Source organism: Manacus candei, unplaced genomic scaffold, assembly GCF_025592945.1.
Source record: "Manacus candei isolate 608988 ecotype Guabito, Panama unplaced genomic scaffold, ASM2559294v1 h1tg000142l, whole genome shotgun sequence".
NCBI lineage: Eukaryota > Metazoa > Chordata > Aves > Passeriformes > Pipridae > Manacus > Manacus candei.
The window spans coordinates 1,223,096-1,240,791 of NW_026138190.1; the positions used below are offsets into that span (position 1 = coordinate 1,223,096).

The 17,696-nt window shown below is 53.7% G+C and overlaps 1 protein-coding gene across 1 annotated transcript; it reads right to left on the reverse strand.

Annotated features, from left to right (window-relative positions):
• Positions 1-2,817: 2,817 nt before the first annotated feature.
• On the reverse strand, positions 2,818-3,531 carry LOC127462884 (olfactory receptor 14J1-like). Its single transcript, XM_051771818.1, has 2 exons — positions 3,011-3,531; positions 2,818-2,853 (listed from the first exon to the last, which is right to left on the reverse strand). The coding sequence occupies exons 1-2, from the start codon at positions 3,509-3,511 to the stop codon at positions 2,818-2,820; spliced, it is 537 nt and encodes a 178-aa protein (XP_051627778.1). The 5' UTR covers positions 3,512-3,531.
• Positions 3,532-17,696: the final 14,165 nt, after the last annotated feature.

Consider the following 17,696-nt stretch of genomic DNA (forward strand, 5'->3'; position numbering starts at 1 on the left):
CATTTCTAGACCCTCCCTGATGGCTCTGCACCAGCTCTGGCTGTTGCCATGTGCACTTGGCCTTCTGAACTTGGATCCTGAGCCCCTGTGCCACAGGACATCCCTGCCAGAGCCCAGGCCCTTCTCCTGGGGGTCACTGCAGAGCTGAGCAGATCCAGGTCACCTCCCATTCCTCTGCCAACCCCCTGGGCCTGCTCTGGGCCCTGCAGGTCCTTGCCCTGCTCCCAAGGGCTGTGGGGGTGCTGAATGGTCAGGGCTTGGGGTTTAGAGCTCAGGGTGGGGATTAGGCAGAACTTTGGGAGGTTTGTTGTTCTGCTGGCAGTGTCTGGTTCATTAGAGCAGTGGATTCCTCTCAATGGGAGGGGCAGCACTTTTGGGTACTGTTGGGGCTTGAAGTTATAAATAAGGTAAAGATCTATCGGGAATGTTTGCACAGTCAGTGTTTTAGCACCCTGAGCATTACCTGAATCTGGTTTTACCTCATCAAAATCTTTCCTCTCTGTTGGCCAAGCCCCTCTTTCCTTCCCTTCCTCAATTATTTTATCCCTTTTGTTCCAGTTTTCCCTAACCTCCCCCGAACTTCCATCCAGGTGGGGTCAGCACTGTGATTGCACTGTGCTACCTCATGGAATCAAGGGGTCATTGTGGCACTGCAGGGCCTCATGGAAAGAAAGGAACACAGGGACACCTTGAAATCTTGTGGAATGAAGGGGCCATTAAACACTTGGGGCCTTGTGGAAAGAAAGGAACCCTGAAACGTTTTGGAACCTCATGGATCCAAGCAACCATTTGGAAAGTGCAGGCCCTTACGGAAACAAAGGAACCCTGGGGCACAATGGAAGCTCATGGATCTCAGGGGCCATTGTGACACTGGAGAACGTCATGGGAAAAACAGGAATCCTGGGATACTCTGGAACTTTGTGGAATGAAGGGGCCATTGTGACACTGAGGAACCTTAAGGGCTCAAGGGGCCACTGTGACACTGCAGGGCCTCAGGGAACCCAAGGACCCCTGGGAAAGTGTGGAATCTACTGAAATCAATGGGCCACTGATGCTGCAGAACGGCATGGAATCAGGGTCAGTGTGACACTGCAGGGCCTCCTGGAACCAAAGGAATGCAGGGACACTGTGGAATCTCATGGAACCAAGGGGCCACAGTGACACTGAAGAGTCTCATGGCACCCACTGTGCCTGCCCAGAACTCCATGGAATCAAGCAGAGCCACTGCCTCCCCCCCGCCGCCGCACGGACCGGAGTCGCCGGCTCTGCCCCGCTTGGACACCTCTGGGGTCAGCGTGTTCTTGGGCAGCACAACTGATCTCAGACCAGAGAGTTTCCCACATTTTGCTTTGCCCCCTCTTTCCTGAGGGTTTGTTTTTGTTCTTTGTTCCACTGGATGCAAAAGGGGAAGGGAAACATGTGTTGATCACTGTTTTTATCTGTTTAGAAAAGGGCGTTCAGGACAGGGGGAGAGATGAAATGATTTCTCTCTCTGCTGTTGGTTTGAACCGTTCTATTGGTATTGTTGTTTTTGCTGCTATATTGTCAGTAAACTGTTATTTTTTTCACTTATACCTCCTTGTATTTTGTCTCCCTGTATCAGTGGGGAATAAAAAAGGAGTGAGTTCATTTTATTGGAGTTCCTGCCCCAATATGTCTCTTTAAACCAGGACAGGTTGCTCAAGTGCTCCCTGAAATTTGGCATCATCCACAAAGGACTTGAAAATACATTTTGTCCCATTATATAGAGAGATCTTCTGCACTGGTGGTCAAGGGCTGATCACTAAGGGATTTTACCAAGAACTTGCTGCCAAGAGGACTTTGTACCATGGATTTTATTGGACACTCTTCATTCAACCAACTTCCCACCCACAACATCTTCCACTTCTTCAGTCCAGCTCTCACCAGTCTGGCCATAAGGAGACCACAAGAGACCATGTCAAGGGCCTTGATAAAGTCTAGACTCACAACATCCTCTTCTATTCCCTCCCACAGGGGTTCTGCAATCCCTGCCTTGTCCTTCCCATGCCTGGCAATGGCTGCAGCAGAACTTGCCCTCTCCCCTTCCCTGCTGAGCCTGAGCAGTCTGGAACTCTGCCAACCCTCCTTGCTGCCCTGTTTGCAGACTGGTTCCATGTCTGCCTTTGCCAAGGCCCCAGGAAGCTCTGGGCTGGCTCTGGCCTTTCCAAGGGTTTGGGAGAGGTCTCCCAGTGACACTGCCCAGCCTTCTCAATATCCCTGACACCAAAACCTTTTCCATATCCCACACTTCCAGCAGGAGTGTCATGGGGACACTGCAGGAGAGTTGCAGCCCTGGAGCAAGGTGACAGAAGAAGTGACCCAGTCCATGCAGTGGCCTCAGAAGATCCCACAGCATCCTGGAGGTGCTGGAAGGGAACCCAGCTCTGCTTCACAAGTTCCCAGGGCCTGTCCCTGCCTGTGCTCCAAGGGCTTCCACCCCCCAGGACTGTGCTCAGAGAGCACTCAGGCCTTACAGTGAGAAAGGGGCTCAGGAGGACAGTGTGGAAGTGGCAAGAGAGCAGCTCTGCAAAGACCAAGCACTGCTGCTCCCTGGCAGTGCTGCTGGGCTGGGATTATTGTCCCCTTCCCGTTTGCAAATACACCCTGTCCTGCAGTGTGCTGTCCTTTAGGAACATCTGAGAAGAAGGGTCTTGGACAAAGAAGGCACTGCAGGGTCCTTTATATGGTTTAAGTACTCAGAGCACAATTCATCATTTTTGCATCTCTGGGTCAAATTGAATGGGTAGACACAAAATTAGAAGGCAGAGGCATAATAATATTTCATTGCACAGAAAATTATGGCAAGGAGAACTCGATGACGTCCACAAAAACCTGAGCAGGAAGGCTGGGCCATTAAGGAATTCCATTCTGAATGCTACACACCAGAAACCAGGCACTTTATTGCTCCTGAAAAGCATCCAGTCATCATTTTCCTCAGGGCATCCTTGAGCTCCTGGTTCCTCAGGCTGTAGATGAGGGGGTTCAGTGCTGGAGGTACCACTGAATACAGAACTGACAGGGCCAGATCCAGGGATGGGGAGGAGATGGAGGGAGGCTTCAGGTAGGCAAATGTGGCAGTGCTGAGGAACAGGGAAACCACGACCAGGTGAGGGAGGCACGTGGAAAAGGCTTTGTGCTGTCCCTGCTGAGAGGGGATCCTCAGCACAACCCTGAAGATCTGCACATAGGAGAAAACAATGAAAACAAAACAACCAAATGCTAAACAGACACTAGCCACAATGAGCCCAATTTCCCTGAGGTAGCCTGAGTGTGAGCAGGAGAGCTTGAGGATGTATGGGATTTCACAGAAGAACTGGCCCAGGGCATTGCCCTGGCACAGGGGCAGGGAAAATGTATTGGCTGTGTGCAGCAGAGCAGTGAGAAAGCCAGTGGCCCAGGCAGCTGCTGCCATGTGGGCACAAGCTCTGCTGCCCAGGAGGGTCCCGTAGTGCAGGGGTTTGCAGATGGCAACGTAGCGGTCGTAGCACATGATGGTGAGGAGGAAATACTCTGATGAGATGAAGAAATAAAAGAAAAAGGCTTCAAGAGCTTCTCAGCTTTGCTGTTTGCAACTTGCCCAAATGAAGGACTGAGCTGAGGGAATTCTTTGGATTTGTTCACCCACTTGCACCTGCCACACTTAGGAGTGGCTGTGGAGGTTTGAAATCCCTGACATTCCTATTGCACCTCAGGTCAAGTCTTGTGGGTTCTGAGGGGCACAGGGACGGTCCCTTAGTGCAGAGAGAAGAGCTGCTCTGCCCATCAGTCCTGGGCTCAGCTGCCCTGTGCTGGCAGCTTGGAGCTGCAGGAGCATCACACTCAACTGTTCCCCTCCAGAGAAACTGCACAGAGATCCAGGAATCCATGTCCAAAGAACAGACTGACACACTCCTCAGCTTTTCATCTCTCCCCTCCCAGAGTGAGACACAAAATGCTCCTTGCAGCTGCCCAGGGCATTTCCATGGATTTAGCAGTGAGGAGTTTTCTCCATGGGGATCCTGTGCAGCACAGAGATCCTATGGCAGAGCTGTGCCCTTCTGGAGGGCACCTGCAGCCCTGCAGGACACCCAGGCAAACAGCTGAATCCCCTGAAGGTGCCTGGAGGGCACTTGGGCACTTGGCTGCCACAGACACATCCCCACAGCAGCACCCAAAGGGTTTGTGTCTGCACAGGAATCTGCCCCCCCCCCCCCCCCAACCCCACACTGACTCAGAAAACCCACTGGTGAGAACAGAGACAGCCCAGGCAGCAGGGGATGGCAGTGAAATGCCACAGTGCTGCTGCCGAGGGAGGAGGGACACACAGAGACAGCTGGAAATCAGGGCCCTGTCCTTGCCTGGGCTCTGGCTGCTGCAGGGCAATGCACAGCCCAGCCCCCGTGGGCCTGAGGGCACAGGCTCTGCTTAGGCTGGGAAAGGAGCCCAGGCAGGAGCTGCTCAGGGAAGGGGTCTGTGCCACAGGGACAGCAGGGAGGGGCCCCCATCCCCCTGCCCAGCCCTTGTGGCAGCAGCTCCCTCTCCCTGCCTGCCTGTCTCTGGGTGAGGAGCTGTTCCTGCCAGCAGCCCCTCCCTGTGCCCAGCTCAGCTCCCTGCCAGTGCTGCCAGAGCCATCCCCAGCGCAGTGCCCAGGGGCAGCTCTGCCTGGGCAGGGGCTGCAGAGCAGATCCCAGACCCCTGCGGTGGCTGGGAAGGGGGAGGTGTTCGGGGGGGATGTGCTTCCTGAGAAGGGCCCCTGGGAATGGAGGAGGTGGAGCTGAAGCTGTGAGGAGCCCTGAGCCTGCAGCTGAAGGGCCCTGCCCAGCCCTGCCCAGCCCTGCCCTGCCCTGAGGGGTCACTCCTTCCACCCACCCCTTCTCCCTGCAGGGCCGTGGCAGCTCCTTGGCCGGGCTGAGAGCTGCCCCTGGCAGGCAGCAGAGTCCCTGCCCCAGCACACAGAGCCCTGGGGGCAGGACCCTGCTCTGCCCCACAGCCCTGGGCACCCCTGGCTGCACCCCCACCTTCCCACCCCACAGCCAGCTCTGGCACAGGGAACCTTCTGGCCCTGGGCCTCTGAGGGGGCAGCAGCAAGTCCTGCTCTGCAGCAGCTTCTCCTGCTGCACCCCAGCAAATCCAGCAGAGCCATCCTGACAGCTCCTGCCACTGCTGCCATTTGGCAGCTGGCAGAGGCACTTGCAGGAACTCACCTGCACTGCTCTGCAGCCACAGCCTGACCATGGCAAAGGGCTGGCAAGGTTCCTGCCCTGAGCAGCTCTGCCCTGTCCTCCCAGCCCAGGATCCCTTGAACCTCCTGCTCCCTTCTCCTCTCTGCCCTTGCTGCCTGCAGCTCCTGCCCTGCTCTGCCATGTGGCCACTTCCCCTGCACTGCAGCAACTGGGAGAGTCCTGCTGAAAGATCCTGGAAGCTGTGGGATGTGCCAGCTTTAGGAGATGCCTCCAGGAAGGGATGTTTAATATTTCTACAGTCAGAGAAATATTCATTCAAATCCTGGGAAGGTTTCTAGTGTGGTGAGAGCTCAGTCACCTCCCAGCCCAGGCTGCCTCTCATCTCTCTGCCTTCTCTCCTGTGCCCTGGGTGCTGCAGGCAGTGCCCTCAGCCCTGCTGGGCTCTGCAGAGGAGCTGCTCCTGGGCAGAGCTGTCTCTCTGCAGTGCTGCCCACTTGCCAGGAGCTCCCTGTGTGCCAGGAGCCCGGCCCAGCTCAGCAGCACAGCAACAGCCCCAGGCATTTCATGACCCTCAGGGGGGTTGATGTTGTTTACATGAGACTCAGTCCCTGAGAGGAAGTTCAAACAACTTTTCAACAAGTCAAAGTGAGATTGAAACACTGAAGTTTCTTGTAGTGCTAATGAGTCTCACTGAGGGACACAACTGAGAACGTGTCCCCAGATTCCAGTTAGAGCAGAAATCTGCAGACAGTGATGCCAAGGATGGACAAGCAAGGGAAAGGTGGCTCTGATGCTGAAGAAACCTTGACTTGTTTCCTTAATCCAAGGGGCCAAGCCCTGACCCCCAGCCTCTGGGAAGGGACATCCTGTCCTTCCCTAATTCCTCAGGGCTCTTCCTGGGGCACTGGGATGTGGGATGTGCAATGCCAAGGGCAGGCCCATGGGGTGGCACCTGCCAGGCTGCTGAGCAGGGACAAGGAGGCCATGAGGCCCCAGGGCTGCAAGGGGCACTCCCCTCCTCCTGGCCTCAGGGGCACAGACAGCAGCCATGGCCAAAGGCCTGCAGAAGGTGGCTCTGGCAGGGCCTTTCAGCTTCTCCCCCTCCCTGTCTCCTCTCCAGCCCAGGCTGTCCTACGGTGTCCATGCCCTGCCCCTTTCCCTGCAGGCTGTCGTCATCCCCCCGGCTGCCCCACCTGGCTGGCACCTTCCTGCACTGACATCTCTGCGTCCTCCCTGGCTCTTCCTGCACACACAAAGCCTTGGCCTCATCCACACTCCTCCTGGCTGACGTGTTGCATTGTTTTCCATGGAGTGAAATTCCTTTTTCCTCATGTCCACTCGGGACCTCCCCAGCTGCACTTGGCATTAATTCTTCCTTTCTCATGCTCTTTTCTGCTCTGACAAAAGGTTCCACCATCTCTAAATCCTCCCTGCAAGCCTTCTCAGGGCTGTCCTGTGCTGTCCTCAGTCTCCACACCAGTGAGGCCACAGCTCCTTAGCCCCTCTCTAGTGCTCATGTGCTTGAGACCTTTAAACTCCATCTTGGGAGATCTCTGGGCACTCATTAATGTTTTTGCAGATGAAAATGTCATTCTCATAGTTTAAGTAAATCTTAGTGATACTTTTTACCAAGGCCTGTAGTGGCAGAACAGGGAGCAGTGGCTTTGAACTGAAAGAGAAGAGTTTTGTATTGGATAATAGGAGATTTAACAATCAGAGTGGCAAGAACTGGAAGAGGTTTCCAGAGAAGTGGATGTCCCAACCCTGCATTTGTCCAAGGTCAGGGACTGTGAGTAACCTGAATTAGTAACAGATGTCACTGTCCCTGTCCAGGGACTTGGACCAGAAAACCTTTTATCTCCCTTGCAAGCCAAACCATTCTCTGATTCTTTAAGTCCCAAATTCCTCCAAAGAATTTCCATGTTGAGGACATGAATTGCCATGTTTATGGGGAAACGCTTCTAAGCCCAAAAGGTAACAAATTAATTCCGAGGAAGTTCCAAGGTATCTGTAGGAAACTGTAACCAAGTGGGTGAATGGCAGAACCTCTCAGGGTGACCTTGCAGCTGAGGATGGGGGATTCGGCCTCTGGCTCTGAGACTCATGATGGGCAGCCAGAAAGGGGATTTGGGGACTGGGCAAGACTTGTCATGGGATGTCTAGGGAAGAACCAAGGCAAGGGTAGGATCCCAGTGGTTTCTGGAGGACCAAACATGAGAAGACAGAGGGAAAAGAGGCTGAAAAAGCTGGTCATGTTAAACAGGAGGCTGGTCAAGACACGGCCCTGGCTGTGCCCTGCAAGTGATCCCCACAGCCTGTCCCCTTTTCTTAAGAATTCCATTGCCAAGAAGTTTCTGTGGGGAGGGACCTCTCTGCTCCTGGCACAGATTGTGGCCCAAGTTCCAGCCCCTGCAGCAGGAGCCACAACTAGTCAGGTCTTGTGTTCTCTGGGGGGCCAGACTCTGCCCACACTGGGGGGTGTGTGTGTTGGAAGCACAAAAGAGTGAAGCAAATGCAAAGCTAAACACCCAATGGAGCCTGACTTTGTCCCTAAGTGGGGGATGAGAATTGGACCCAACATGTGCAGGGACAGATGGAGGGGTTTGTCCCCCTGGCCCTGCCCAGAAGGGACACCTTTCAGGAAGGGTTGTGGCCTTGGCTGTGCTGAGGGTTGCCCCGGGCAATGCAGCTTGGGATTGCAGTGGCACTGTCAGGGCTCTGCAGAGCTCCTGGCAGTTCCTGCATTTGTCCCCAGCAATGCCAGAGACCTGCAGGGGTTGCAGTCAATCCCTTGTGCTCTTTGGGACCCCGCCTGGCTCTGCTGAATGTCAGCAGGCCTGGAGTTCCCAGACTGTTCCTGCATCCAGGGTTGGGCCTGCAGTGACGTTTGTGCAGCATTCAATTGGGGCAGTGGCAGGATGGCCATGGATCCATTCCTGCACAAACACAATGGGGCTCCAGCCCAGGCAGGGAGAGAATGGGCCCACAAATGTTGGAAGGATAAGAACCAGGGAGTTTTGGCACTGTGGAACCCCATGGAACCAAATGAACCCTGGGACACGGTGGAACCTGATGGAATAAAGGGGACATTGTGACCCTGCAGCACCTCATGGAACCAAAGGGAGTCTGGGACGTGGCAGGGTCTGATGGAAACAAAGGAACCTCCTGGGAACAAAGGGACCCTGGACACTGCCAAAAGTCAGGGAGACAAGGGAACCCCAGGACACTGTGGAATCTCCTGGAATCCAGGGGCCATTGGAATCCACTGGGGCCTCCTGGAACCAAAGGGAACATGGGACACTGTGGAACCTCATGGAATCAAAAGGACCCCGGGACTTTGTGTAACATCAGGGAATCAAGGGGCCAGTGTGACATCCCAGAACCTTTTGGAACCAAAGGGAACCAACGGGACATTGCAGAATCTCAAGGAATCAAGGGTCCATTGTGACCCTGTGGAACCTCACAGAATCCAGGGGCCATTCTGATTCTGCAAGGCCTTCTGGAGTCAAAGGGACCATTGTGACACTGGGGAACCTCATGGAATCAAGGGTCCATTGTGACACTGGGGAAAATGATGGAATCAGTGGGCCATTGTCACACTGCAGGGCCCGATGCTGGGAAACAGTGCAACCTCATGGAATCAAGTAGCCATTGTCCCACTGTGGAGCCTCAAGGAATAAGGGATCCAATCTTTGCCTCAGATTTTGTTAACAAATTAAATTTAAAGAATTACAGAAGTTGGATTGAACCACAGTTTGGATGAGTCCTGCCTTAAGCAAAGGCACACTGGGAGCCTCCTTTCCCTTTTGCCAAGCACGTTCCCCCCAACTGGGGCTGAGTCCTCTCGGAGCTCCAGCTCTGCTGTGCCCAGAGGGGCTGGGGCTGTGGTGCCACTGCCCAGAGCAGCCTGCCCTGGGCAAGGCTGTGGGGCCAGAGCTGCCTGGGCTGTGCTGGGGAGAGGCCCTTGGGGGTGGAGAGAGCTCAGGGCAGGTGGGAGAGCTTGGAGGGAGCTGGTCTGGGCTGGAAAGGAGCTGGCAGAGAAAGCCCTGGGTGTGTCTGTGACACTGTGTGAGCGTGCAGGGGGAGGACTCAGCCCAGGGGGGTTGTGGTGCAGAGCCAGGGCCTGTGGAAGGCATTGAAAACATGCAAGTGCCAGCGAGAGGAGGCTGCTCTGTGCCCTTGGTGGCACCAACAGACAAGGGATTGCTGGGCATGGCCTGGGCTGTGCAGGGGCACTGTGGGAAAGGCAAAGCTCCCCTGCAGTTGGGGCTGCAGGAAAAGTCCAGAGCCCAAAGAGCCTCAAGGGCTGTGTTGGACACCAAGGCTGCAGGAGGGAAATGCAGGGCTGCTGTGCAATGGGGAGGGGGGTTAACTCCAGCAGACACTGATGTGGTGCTCAGGGACTCCATGGCTTCTCTGCCTGAGGCTTTCCTGGAAAGGTCTCTCAGGCCTCTGTGCTCGGGGAAGGGCTTCAGGGAGGAGGAGAGCACGTCTGGGCAGGAACCTGCTGAAATCCCCGAGGGACAAATGGCAGTGTCTGCCCCTGCAGGGGACTCAGCCTGGCCATGGCACAGCTGGAGCTGCCTGGCTGGGAGCAGCCCTGTCAGAAGCTGTGGGTGGGCAGGGAGCTGGGCAGGAGGCAGCCGTGTGCCCTGGCAGCAAGGGAGGCCAGGAGCACCCTGGGCTGTGGCACCAGGACATCAAGGACGGGCATTCTGCAGCTCACTGTGGCTGAGGAAAACTGAGGAAAGAGCTGGGATGTTTATAAACTCTATCGTGTTTACTTTTTGTTTGTGGGCAATGAAGAGAAACTTTCTGTGTCTCTAAGTCTCACCAGTTCCAGACCTCCCAAAGAACACAAACCTGAGGAGTTGTGGTTCCCACTCCAGTGGCACTTGGAGCTCCCTCCGTACCCAGAGCACAGAGCTCCCTTGTCCCACAAAGTCCTTGGAAATGGAGGGATTAAGGACACAGGACAGGCTGTGGGGACCAGTTGCAGGGCATGGTCAGGGCTTTGGGGTGGTTGTGAGCCCAGGGCAGGACCCGGCACTTGGCCTTGTTGAACCTCCTCCAAGTGGCCTGGGCCCATGGATCCAGCCTGTGCAGATCCCTCTGCAGAGCCTTCCTGCCCTCCAGCACATCAACACTCCCCCCAGCTTGGTGTGCCCTGGGAACTGCCTGAGGCTGCACTCGATGCCCTTGTGCAGATCATTGAGAAAGAGACTGAAGTGCCCTGAGCCCAGTGCTGAGCCCTGGGAACACCCCTGGATGGAACTCCATTGCCCACCACTCCTTGGGCCTGGCCATCCACACACATGTTTGCCCAGTGAACAGATGCTACAGAAGGTGTTTGATAAAGGTCCTGTAAGCTCAGAATATTGGGATGAGTGCAGATTTAGCTCTGCACAACACAGCAATTCTTGCACTTTCTCCATTTTCCTCCCTCTGTGGATGGAGGGAACTTGTGACTTCAGTGTGTGACTCCCTGTGTGCAGAAGGCAAATATGGACAGAATCTGGGGCAGGGAGTGTTTGGGGGCTCTTGGGATGTGTGCTTGACACAGAAGGGGTTTACTATTGGTCTAAAACGCTGCAAAGTGGACTTCAGTGGAGGCAGTGTGAACTTAATGTACCGCAAAGGATTAAGGGTTTCTTTTTTATTGAGCTGTGCCTTCCTTTGGTTTTGTTTGCTGGCAATAAATGAACATCCCTCTGTGTCTCAGGCAGCTCTTTCTCCAAGCCAAGCAGGTGGGAGTTGGTGCCAAGGAGCTGAAACCTGCAGGTCCAGCCTTGAGTGGAGGGAGCTCAGATTTGCCCAAGGCTGCTTTGAGTGCCAGGGCTTTGATGAGGGAATGGTGGGGTGGGGATAGGGATAAAGTCTGATGGATTGTCAGGCATAAATGGTGTTGATTTTCTTATCTATTCAGACTGAATTAGGAGGTGCTTGGGATCAATATCGACTGGGGATTGCTGATATCAGTGTAAAAACAGGAAAAAAGTAAACAGGCCACAAAAAAGACATCTTTTCTCATGGTTTTAGTAATACAATATGTGTTTACTTTGAATGCACTTCTGAGATCTGTCTAATTAACCACAAAGGAAATGAAGACTTAGAAGTAAATTATTCCCAGGGGCTTGTCAGGTTAAGATGCCATCTCTGAGAAGAGAGTGTGGAGGAATGAGCAGACAAGGAGACCATCCCTGGGGCTGGGGAAGCAGGAACTCAGAGTCACTGGTTCCAGGTGGCAAATGGACTGTGGGATGTTTCTGTGAGAGCCCCTAAAGGGTGTGCTGGTTTCAGGGGGAGTACAGTTTAATTTCTTCCCCGTGGCTGGTGCAGGGCTGTGTTTTGGTTTGTGCTGAACACAGGGTTGATAATCACAGAATGACAGAATAGGATGAGTTGGAAGGGACCCACAAGGATCATCCAGTCCAACCCTTAGCCATGCACAGGACCATCCCCAAGGGTCACACCACGAGCCTGAGAGGATCATCCAAACACTTCTTGAGCTCTGTCAGCCTTGGTGCTGTGCCCACTGCCCTGGGGAGCCTGGTCAGTGCCCAACCACCCTCTGGGGGAACAATCTTTTTCTAAGATCCAACCTAAACCTCCCCTGACACAACTTCAGGCCATTCCCTCCGTCCTGTCTCTGGTCCCCCCAGAGCAGAGCTCAGGGCCTGCCCCTCCTCTGCCCCTCCCCAGGAAGTTGGACCTGCACTGAGGTCTCCCCTCAGTCTCTTCTTCTCCAGATGAACACACCAAGTGCCCTCAGTGTCCTCACACACCTTCCCCCCAAGGCCCTTCCCCATCTTCCTTGCCCTCCTTTGGACACTCTCCAATGGCTCAATCTCTCCCTTCCATTGTGTCCCCCCAAACTGCCCCAATGGTGCAGGTGAGGCCGCCCCAGGGCAGAGCAGAGCAGGACAATCCCCTCCCTGGCCCGGCCGGCCATGCTGGGCCTGATGCCCCCAGGACAGGCTTGGCCCTCCTGGCTGCCAGGGCACTGCTGACTCAGGGCCAACTGGCCACCCACCAGCACCCCCAGGGCCCTTTCCCGGCCCTGCTTTCCAGCCTCTCCTTCCCAGTCTGTCCGTCCCTGCGGGGTTGCCCCATCCCAGGGCAGAATCCGGCACTTCCCCCTGTTGAAGTTCTCAGGGCTCCTAAAGAGCCGGGAGGTCACGGGATGTCAAAGAGCCCCACGGAGCTCAAGGGACCCTTGGGACACTGTGGAACCTCCTGGAATCAAGGGGCCTTTGTGACATGTGGGACCTCATGGAACAGAAGGAATCCTGGGCAACTGCAGAAACACATGGAAGCAAGTGGTCCCTGGGACACGTGGGGCCTCATGGAATCAGGGGAGCCCTGGGACTCTGTGGAACCTCACGGAATCCAGAGGCCATTGTGACACTGCAGGGTCTCTTTGAACCAAAGGAGCTTGTGCTGGGCTGTCACAGGCCAGGGCAGGGGCAGCTGGAGAGCCCCTGGTCCAGCCATGAGTCACGGGCTGAGCCATCAGCTCCTGCAGAGAGAAGGTTCCTCACAGGCCCTTCTGAAGGGGTTAACAGCGGGTCTGTTGGCTCTCAGGATGAAGATATTGACTGGGGAAGCTTTCGGGTGTATCCTTGATGATAAGGAAGTCAGTACAGAGCCCTAATGGGGAAAACAAAGGCAGACTGTAAAGTTGGTAGGTCAAGGATGTGGGAACTGCAATAAGGCCTTGAGCTTTGCCAAATGTATCACCAATTGTTCCTAGCCAATCAAAATGCTGTTGCTTGCTTAGCTAAAATAAGGTTACTGCTTGCTGCTAGCAAGGGGTACAAAAAGACAGATGAGAAAATAAAGAGAGACATCTTTTCTGCACACAACTGGACTCTTTGTGTCTTTATCGACCGCCACGACTCTACACCGACAGTGTTGTTATTGCTGGGCAGCACTTGCACAGCTCCAAGGCCTTTCCTGCCCCTGGTACAGCCACGCTGGGGAGGGAGCTGGGGGTGCGTGGGAGGGTGGGAGGAGACACACCTGGGCCAGGTGACCCCCCTGACCCAAGGGCAGCTCCAGACCATGGACATCACACTCAGGGTGTGTAGGGGGGAACTTTGGAGTGCTGGTGTTTGTCTGCCCAGGTTACCGTTACTCGGGACGGGGCCCCGCTCTCCTGGAGGTGCTGAACACCTGCCTGTCCATGGGAAGCTGGGGATGAATTCCTGGTTTGGCCTTGCACGTGTGCACGTCTTTGACTCAACCCAGGAGTTTGGTCACTTCCACCCTGCTGATTCTCTCCCCATCCCACTGGTGGGGAGGGAGTGAGCGACTGTGCAGTGCTGAGTGTCTGGCTGACATTGCTAAACCTTGACAGATGGAAACTCCACAGGTCTCTGGGACCCTGTTCTGGTGCTGAACTGTCCCCTTGGTGGGTTTTTAATAATTGTAATTTTTTTTATTCTGTATGCCAAGTAACTCAAGCCTTACAGAACTCAGTGCAAGATCTCATAGCAGGGCAGGGTAACTTTTGTATCCTTTAGCTTTTTAAGCTGATTCCACACAGGGACACTCCATAGGCCATGAGGGCTAGCAGGGGATTTGTCAAACCCAAGGGGAGTCACCTCTCATGGGTTGTGTCACCTCTGGGGCTCACTGATGACTGACCACAATTGCACTGTTTCCCCTTCACGTTACATTGGTCAGACCCAGCTGGAAGGAGCTCTTGGCATTGAACTCTTTTGGGGCACTGAAGGTGCTCTGGAGGACAAAGATGTCATGGCAGGGCAGGACATAACAGGAATGCCTCAGGACACCTTTTCTCTCCTGGAGGAGGAGGAAAGCCAGGCTGGACACATGGTTTTGTTGGAGCGAATATGGGATGCTTTGTTCAGGCAACCACATACCCCAGTGGGACTTGGAGCATTTGGGACCATTTTACACCCTCTGTAGGATCACTTTGTCCATAGGAGTCTCTTCAAGGCCATTCTCACTTCCTTATTTTTCAGAATATAGATGGGAGGGTTAAACATGGGAGTCACAACTGTGTCAAACAGGGCAGAGTATTTGTCAGGATCTCCAGAATCCCTCGAGTGTCCCTTTAAGTAGACAACTGTGGCTGAGCCACAGAAGAGTGTCAGCACCCCGAGGTGTGAGGAGCAGGTGGAAAAGGCTTTGTGCCTGCCCAGAACTGAGGGGGGTTTCAGAATTGCCCTGACAATTTTAATGTAAGACAGAACCATCAAGCAGAAGGGGAGGATTACAAAACCCAGGGTGATGGTGTGCAGCCCCACTTGGTTCCAGAACGTGTCTGCACAGGCCAGGTCCAGCAGCGGGGGGACGTCCCAGAAGAAGTGAGGAAGGTCACGGGATGCACAGAAGGGCAAAGGGAACAGCTGGTAGGTCTGTCCTACCTGCACTGGTGCCACAGCCCCCCAGGAGCCCAGCAGCAGCCTGGTGCAGAGCCCCTGCTCATGGCCAGGGCACAGGGCAGGGGGTGGCACACGGCCATGGAGCACTCGTAGGCCATGGCAGCCAGGAGAAGGCTTTGGGTGCTGCCCAGCAGAACCAGGAAATACAGCTGGGCAGCACAGCCAGGGAAGGAGATCCTGCCATCTGCCCTCAGGAGACACAGCAGCATTTTTGGCAGAGTGACGGAGGTGTAGCAGACCTGCAGGAAGGACAAGTTCCTCAGGAAGAAGCACGTGGGGCTGTGCAGGCTGGAGTCCAGCACAGTGAGGAGGCAACCAGGCTGTTCCCTGCCAGCACCACCAGGTAGATGAGCAGGAACACCGGGAAGCACAGGCCCTGTGGCTGCAGTGTCTGCCCCTTGCAGAACAGTCTGGCTTCCATTCCTTCTCCAGATCTTGAAGAGATGCATTTAATGTAAGAACACTGAGAAGAAAGAGGGTGAAAAAGGAGGAAAGTGATGAAAACTGGGAAGCAAGGCAAGGCAAGGAGAGGCAATCCAAACAAAGCAAGGCAAGGCATGGCTCAGTTCTTTGACCTTGGTGAGAGAGATTAATCCCAGCTCTCCTCACATGTGGAGCTCATCCCCTGGCACTCTGTCAGCACACAGAGATCTGGGAGACTGTCCAAGATCTGAATCATTCACCTTTGCATGGTGAGGGGTGAATCCCACTGGAAGTAAACCAGGCTTCTCTCTTCCAGGGAATCCAGTGGCTCTGATGCATCCGTGGGGCATTTTAGCAGGACAGGGAAGCAATGGTTTATGCAACAATAACCAGGGTCCCTAACTGTGCTAAAAGACAGGTTCATGCAAGCAGTGCCAGTGTGTCCTGCAGTTTTCAGTCATCCAGAGAAGAAAGTGGTTCAAAGAGGGTGATCTCCTGAACAGGTCAGGCTTTTATAACTTCTGAAAGAGTCACTGATAATTCAACATTCCCAACCTTGCTGCTCTGTCCCTGGGATTCCTGAGCCCTTACAACACCCATTGAGAAGTCTTTTTGAACTCGGAGGTGTCACTGATGACAACAGCAGGTCAGAAAACATCAAGTATCCAATTAGCCAAGGGACAAGCACAGGGCATTTTTTCAAGAGAAAAATCTGAATTCACACAAACATGTCATCCTAATACTTTTTATGTTTTCCCACAGTATTTGTGCCATTTTTCTGTGAGTTTTATCTGTCTCATAGAGGTGTCATTCAAAATTTCCAAGATCCAATTAAAGTTTGCATGAGAGAAAAGTCACTATGACTGTTTTCTAATCTACCAACTTCATAACATAAATATACAGAAAAATTAAATATTCTTATTTAAAACCCAAACAAATCATTGAGAGACCCACAGTTATTTTAATTTAATGCTTTAACCCAAAGCAACCATTCCCATGCAGATTCTCCACATACCAGCAATCCCTGCTTGTTCCCAAATGTTGTCAAAGATGCAGCCTCCTCTTTCTAACTCTCAGGTGTCTTTGTGCTCCAAAGATCTCGGGTGGAGCCCAGGGCAGGCCAGTTTTGCTGCCAGGAACCTGCCAGAGCCCTTCTTAGGTGGTGCCAATCTCACAGGCAGCGTTTCCCAAAGCTGGAGGAAGCCTGAAAAGGAAGGAAACTTCCCCAAAGCCAAGCCAGGCTTTTCTCAGCACCTGAGCTGCTGCCCAGAGCCTTTGCCTCCCTGCACCCACGGCCTCCAAGGATCTGCTGGAGAGTCCCTGGGGAGGCTTTGTCAGGAATGGCCCTTGGGGGGCTCCTTAAGGCTTCAAGGGACTGCAGGATTTTCAGAGCAATTTGGGTTTTTCTTTTCATTTTGCATTTCTGAGAGGTTTGTGCAACCACGGCCTCCAATTCTCTGCTGTAACGAGTCCCGTGAGAGCCTCAGGCAGTGACAACCCTCAGGGGGGCTCGTTAATGCTTCAAGGCACTCAGGGTTTATTGAGGTACTTTTTTTGGCACTGAGCCCCTGAGAGGTTTGTTCAGTCACGGCCTCCAATGACCTGCTCTAATTAGTCCCCTGAGAGACTCTGTCACTTGGGACACCCAGTGGGGCTCGTTAATGCTTCAGGGACTGCAGGGTTTTCACAGGACTTTGTGTTCTGCTTTCCACACTCAGTGTCTGAGAGGTTTGTGCAATCCTCTGCAATTACCTGCTCTAATGAGTCCCTTGAGAGGCTTTGTCAGTTGTGACACTCTGTGGGGTTCATTAATTCTTTGAAGTAGTTCAGTTTTTAGGGGCACTTTGGCTTTTGCTTTTGACACAAAGTCTGTGACAGATTTGTGCAATCGTGGCCTGCAGTGATCTCCTTCAAGGAGTCCTTGAGGAGCCTGGATTGGGAATGGCCCTCAGTGGGACCCATGAATGCTTTGAGATACTTTGAGTTTCTCTTCTGACTTGGACTCATGGAAAGGTTTGTGCAATCTCCTCTCAGAGGAGAACCTCACCTGAGGTTCACGGACTCGGCACCAAGTGCACCATGGGGACCACGGGGGTCCTTAAAATCAATCAAGTGCTAAGAAACCACAGCTCTGCCTTGATTCTCCTCTAGTCTAGTGCAGTTAATTAGGAAGTTTTCTTAAAATGCAGAAATACTTCAAAGAGGTTCTAATAAACATGCATTCTAATTTTCAAGGGTGTAGTTTATTACTTTTCTCCTTTGAGAAGAGTTGGTTGCATCATTCTCTGATTGATATGGATCCAGGGTCTCTCCTAAGGAGGTTTGGACTGGTTGGAGCTTTCCCTTGAGGTCTGACACAGTGTGGACAACCTTGCTCCACATTTCCCAACCCCATCCTGTCTCTGCTCAGTCTCCTGGGTCCTGCTTTGCTCACAGAACTGGCTGCACACAGCAAAGAGGGGTTTTTCTTCTTTTTTTGCCACAATCTGAAACTCCTGAGGTTCACCTTTGGTAACAGACCCTCCTCAGCTGTGAGCCAAGTCCCCGCTGCCAGCAGTGAGGTTCAGCTCCCCCAAGGCAAAACCGTGCCAGAAATGTTTTAGACACCCAGGAAGGGAAATAATAAACAGGAATAAAGAGTTGGTACTGGGGGGACACTTGGGGATCCTGGGGGGCA